This window comes from Mastomys coucha, unplaced genomic scaffold, assembly GCF_008632895.1.
Source record: "Mastomys coucha isolate ucsf_1 unplaced genomic scaffold, UCSF_Mcou_1 pScaffold6, whole genome shotgun sequence".
NCBI lineage: Eukaryota > Metazoa > Chordata > Mammalia > Rodentia > Muridae > Mastomys > Mastomys coucha.
Window position 1 is genome coordinate 45,823,214 of NW_022196912.1, and position 6,000 is coordinate 45,829,213.

Consider the following 6,000-nt stretch of genomic DNA (forward strand, 5'->3'; position numbering starts at 1 on the left):
TGCAGAAACTCCTGCAGTTATAAGGCCTCAGTCCTGCTATGCTCTTTGAAAGCTCACGAAGACCTTTATCTGTGCATCCCATGCAAATGGGTACCATTTCTTAGGAATAAATCAGAATGGATTCTCATATAGACATACCACTTTGTCACATCTGTTTTTGTTCAGTGGTATCTTTGGTAAATTTGGTTCTACAGTACTAACAAACCCTCCTTAATGTATTCAGCATGGTATTTCACAGTATAATGAAAGGGTATTAGGCCTTGTTCTTGATGTTGTATATTCATTAATCAATTTAAACAGACAACCAAAGAGCTGGATCCCTTGGCTATTCTCACTGTACACTTGAAGAGTTGGAGACAGGAGTAAGCTGAGTGATCTCAAGGGGCAGAGTAATTCATTTCTGAAAAAGCCAATCCTGTGTGAAGCTGTTGAGTTACTACACTGGAGAAAGAGGTCATGGTCAGTACTGTTCAATGGGTGCCTCACTCCTAACACACTTGGTTTTGCATTGTCTCAGGGACAATGCCAATTTGATCTCAGAGCTGTTGGCCCTGTAAGGCTGCTGGTCTGAGAAGAGGATGTTGGATGTTGTGTCTTCTGCTCAGAGTCTTCCCTATGAGCTCACTTGTTGCATTTGAGGCCATGTCACCTGATGCTCCTATAATTAGAAGAACCTGGGAAGCTTAGAAAATAATCCAATGGTCACTAAGTCCTTACTTAATACCTACTGACCATTGTACCACACAACTTCTTTAACTTTAGGGAGCTAGGAACTCTTGAAAGAAAGTTAGGATAAAAACAGCTGAAGGATGTTGGCTGGGGACAAAAAATTCCAATGATTTCTATGACATAAAACTGTCTAGTGAAAGTAGGATGAGTGTGATACTTTTAAAGTTCATCAGAGAGGAGCCCTGTGAACTGTTATGTCAGCACATATTCAGTACAGTCCACCTGAGCAGACTGAGGACATGTAGAGTTTCCTTAGCCAAGCTTTCCTTGCAGTCATAAATTCTAAAGCAAACAGCCTGATTGAGGACATAGAAGTTCAGGATTTTAGACAAAATGAAGTGAGGTGTACAAGCTAAGATATCACCATCCCATGGCTGGTCAGCCATAGAACATCATTGTGCCAAACCCTGACGGTCACACCCTAGTGAGACACCAGCAGTAGAGAAAACTGGCAATCCTAGTCAAGGGAGCATTACTTGTTTAATTGCTAAGCCAAACCAGCATGAAAGCTTTGAGGTTTGTCATAATGTTAATGAAGATTAACTACAAAATGTGATAATTCAGAGTGATCAAAGTAGCAGCTGTCAGAAACAACACCTGCACACAGATGTTGCCACTTCATAGAACATCTGGGCTTCTGTCACTCTTTCCATGGGCATTCTGTCTTCTGGGAGAGAAACTCTGTGTTCTGAGTGAGAAAGTCCTTGGCCTTGTTCCCTGGCCCATGGTTGTGCAAGATCAGATCCAAAACAGAGCTGGGGAGTCTGTCAGCTCTGGGCATCCACAGCCCACTCTCTACTGCTACAAGTCTGGGAAAGTGGAATTGCTGGTTTACATCCCAGGATCCAGGTCAGATTGGTATATTCTCAATAGCTTTCATCTCTTACCTGGTAGGCTTCAGACCCATTGACTCCTGAGCAGCTCACCATGCTGCCAGCCATTTTCATATCTCTGCGTCCTCTCTTCCTTGTCCTGTTCTCTTAGACTACAGTTATGCCCTGAGGGAACCCAACATGACTGTCTGCCATGGCATGCACAATACAGGAGTCAATCATGGCCAAGGCTGAGACTTGACCCTCTGCCTCTTTACTATTCAGGGTTTAGAAGTGATTAGCATTATAATCTTTCAAGAACAAAACACACTCTGGGTTTCAAAGTTAAAATGAAATGTTCATCCTTGTGGCAAAGGAGATATCAACTAAAGTTCACCCCCAGACACTGAATGTGGGAGTTAAGAGGTGTCTGGCATGTTCACAGAGTCATATCAGCTTTCCATAGCTCTTAAAAAGAAAACAAAACTTTGGATTTTATCTCCTTTTGCAAACCAGCCAAGTTCTTTCATGATATCACCTCTGCATTCAGAGACTTTGCCTAATGTCTCTCACAGCAAGCAGGCCATGAAAGGCTGGCTTTGGCATCCACTCCTTCTGTGAGACCACTTGGTATGCAGGGTCTGTCTTCTATTCAGGAGTCCATCATTGATGTGACTGACAGACACTGAGACAATATATCCTCTCTAAACACAGGGCAACCATGTCCTCTTTCACTGCTCCATGCCTCTGGCAGAGTACTACTTATAGGAGGCAGATTTTAAGTAAAACAGAAGGTGCTAACTACAGTACCAGTAAGTCTCACTGGCAGGGAACTAGAGCCTGGGTGTATCTTTTCTCATAGACTTATCTCTATGCAGACAAAACCCAGGACTCAGGCTTTTCCACAAGAGGCTAACACTCTTGCCAACTTCCCAACCATTTGGGGGTGATTCCTATTCTGCACAGTCATAAGAGAGAAGTGGAAGAAGTCAGGGGAGTCCTTACAGTAGGACCTGAGAGTGCCTGCTTCCTTCTGCTCTCAGGAAATTGATTTCCTGTGCCTAGGGAGGCCAAGAACACAGCTAGGAAGGAAGTGCTCAAAGGCATGATAGTTCTGGGTCTTTCTATAGATACCAAGGAGTGAGAATCATCTCTGCTATTTCATTTGGGGAAAAGGGTCTGCAAATTCTGTCCATAACCTTGTCTAGAACTTATTAGCTCCTTTTTTCCCCTCCTTGCCTAAATCACCATGAGTCCAGATTTGATGTGACTATCTCCATGTTTTGCCATCTGGAGAAATCAATGGAATGTTGGCAACAGAGAGATGTTGCACCTTCTCCTCAGTGCCAGATCAGCTCTAGGGATACCTGTGGTCAGAATAATGTTCTGGTGAAGGATCTGATGTTTTTCACAGGGAAAGATTGTTTTGTAATTATTGTTAACCACACCACATGCCACCACTGACCTTTACAGACGGGGGGCTCTGAGTCCCATCCATTCTGGGTACATGTGACCTGCTCCTGGCCTTGAAGCTTGTATCCATGGAAACAGGAATACACCAGAATCAGCTTCCCAGATTCTTCACAGTGCACAAAGTTCCCATTGTCTACCTTCTCTGGGAAGACACACTTGTCATCTGTGGAATGTCGAAAGTCAAAATGCAGTGAAGCCACCAGAAAGAAAGACTCTAGACCACCAGCCCTACTGTGGGCAGAGCTGCACCTCTACATTAAAACTTTACAGCCCAATGCCCTGTATCTGCACAGCACTACACTTGGAGATGGAGGCTGCAGAGAGGCTTCCATGGTCATTTCTTGGCCTAGGATGGAAGTGGCTAATAAGTTTGTATCAGTGTCTCGCTCAATTGGCACGAACAACATGTATTCCTGTGTTTCTGTTGGCAGACAGGTTCTAGGCCTTGAAGAAATGCCTTCCATGCAGCTGATTCTTCTGCTCCCACTTGAAGCCAAATTTGACATGGCATACATCTGATGTCATACTTAATGAAAGAGTAAACACTTTGTGTGGCTGAGAAAATTCCTCAGTGGGTGAAGTGCTTGTTGTACATCAGAATTTGGATACCCAGAGACCACATAAAATCTGGTTGGGCATGACAATCCAAGCACAGTCCCAGTACACAGGAGGCAAAGACACGGAATTCCCAGAGCAACCTGGCTAGCCAGACCAGGGAGTTCCACAATCAGTGGGAGATCCTGCCTCAATAAAGTAAGGTGAATATAGATTGAGGGCACTCAATGTCAGCTTCAGGTCTCCAGATGCATGTGTACACAAATGTGTACCCAAACACATGCAAGATCCACACAATATACATACAGATACACATATGCATACATGCAAAAATAATAAATATTTTGAGTTGATGGCAATTCATGAGATATAATTTAGTCTGTCCTAAGCATATATAGAGCTAAAACCAAGGTGAGAACATTTATTTTGCTAATGAAACATCAGGAATCTGTAGGTCCCTGCTCAGCCTTACATCTTTTCTATATAGCCAACTGTCAGTCACTACTCTTAAACGAAAGCTCATCTGCTGCTTCTCAGCCAGGAAGACTGAGCCATCAGGATCCCAGTAGGCTCTGTCCTCATCCATGGTTGCCAGAACTCTAGAGTCCTGCTCAGATCTCATGGGCATGGAACCCATGACAGAAAGGAGGATCTGGGGTTGCCAGTGCTGAGGACCTGCAGTTCCCACGCACACTGTATGGACCTAGATGAAGCACAGGCCTGCCAACTGTTGCAGACTTCTGCTCTGATCCTTTGGTCTGGCTGGGGTGCTACCTACAATTCTCCAGGAAAAGACAAGGCTCAGCCTTCCTAGTGCTTTCTCAGCAGGGCAGGTTTAAAATCAGCCTCGTTGAGAGGCTAAACTGACTTTAGTGTCAGAATAAAATAACAAGAGGCTTGGAGTTACCTTGTGGGAAGGTCTCCCTCCACAGTTCAAGGTCCATGCTAGGGATGTCCTCGCAGGCCACAAAGTCTTGGGGGAACTTTCCAAGATGGAAGGCATCCACAGGTACTCTGGTGAGGCCAGTGTTGTCACAGATGACCCGAGGTAGGGAGTGCTTCTCTAGTTCCTGCCTCTGAGCGTCTGTGAAGACATGGCTGTTCTCCCACCAAAACCTACACAGGAGAGGGCACGTGAGTGGGGTGGCCTGTTCTGCTATTACTGTTTCCTCATGCACTCAATACCCCCATGGAGAATCCTGTCATAGGGTAGTCACAGCACGTAGGGCTCATGAGAATCAGGCATCATAGACGTGGAGGAGAAAAGGAGGGTATGAGCCTGTCTGTGGGATGGGCCACAAGCTGACAAACTTGTAGTGGAATAGCTATCCTGAGTCTGTATGGGGGCAGCCCTGCCTCAGAAACTAGTGTGGAAACAGCAAAGTCAGCCACTGGAAGAGGTGCTACTCAGCCCAAGGCCCAAGTTTTGTTCTTGTTCCTACCATACCCCTAGGCCAGGGACATCAGAGAGAAAAGAAATGTTAGCCTGCAAAAGGACCCCACATGTATTGGACAGTGTGAGTCTCCTATATGTCAGTTGGTTGACTGGAGTTTTGCTTTTTGGAGAAATCCAGTCATAAGCACTAGGGTGAAAAAAATCCCAGCATCACTCCAACATCTGCCAGAGACTCTTGGACTTTGCCATTGAACGTGACCCAAAAGCCACGTCATACTCAAGGGAGCTTAGGAAATGAGCTGCCTACCAAGCTTGTGTCTTCTCCTGTCCTCATTATGTCATGCCACATCATTTTTCTAAAGACAGTTTCAAGGGAGATAAAAAAGGTCCAAGATTTCTTCCAGGTGTCTCAGGCATGAGAAATGCTGTATCCCAGAAATTAATGGCAACATTTTTAGCAAAGGTAATGAAAAAGTACAAGGGTGTGGCTAAAATCTGAGGTATGCCTGAAAAGCACTCTGATGGGAAGAGAGGGATGGAGGGAGGGAAGTAGACAGAAAGAGAATCCAGTATGTGGGAACTGTTAAAAATAGCAGAAAAAGGGATAGATAGATGGCTCAGAGGTTAAGAGCACTGATGGCTCTTCCAGAAGTTCTGAGTTCAATTCCCAGCAACCACATGGTTGGCTCACAACCATCCTCTGTAATGGGATCGATGCCCTCTTCTGCTGTGTCTGAAGACAGCTGTGGTGTGCTCATATACAATAAATAAGTAAATAATAAATAAATAAATAAATAAATAAATAAGTAAAATAAAAGCAGCTACTTAAAAAAAGTACCAGAAAGAAATGCTTCCTTGGGACTAGAGAGATGGCTTGTTAAGAGCACCAACTGCTCTTCCAAAGGTCCTGAGTTCAAATCCCAGCAAATATATATATTTTGGTTTTTCGAGGCAGGGTTTCTCTGTATAGACCAGGATGGCTTCAAACTCAGAAATCCACCTGCCTCTGCCTCCCAAGTGCTGGGATTAAAGGCA

The 6,000-nt window shown here is 44.6% G+C and overlaps 1 protein-coding gene across 1 annotated transcript in view; it reads right to left on the reverse strand.

Annotated features, from left to right (window-relative positions):
• The window catches only part of Tpo (thyroid peroxidase), a 54,366-nt gene that overhangs the window by 11,244 nt on the left and 37,122 nt on the right, over window positions 1–6,000 (reverse strand). The window contains exons 11-12 of the mRNA XM_031357709.1: window positions 4,477–4,685; window positions 3,007–3,177 (exon numbers count right to left, since the gene is read on the reverse strand). Coding sequence (XP_031213569.1) covers window positions 3,007–3,177; window positions 4,477–4,685 — 380 coding nt within the window. The remainder of the gene's footprint in view (window positions 1–3,006; window positions 3,178–4,476; window positions 4,686–6,000) is intronic.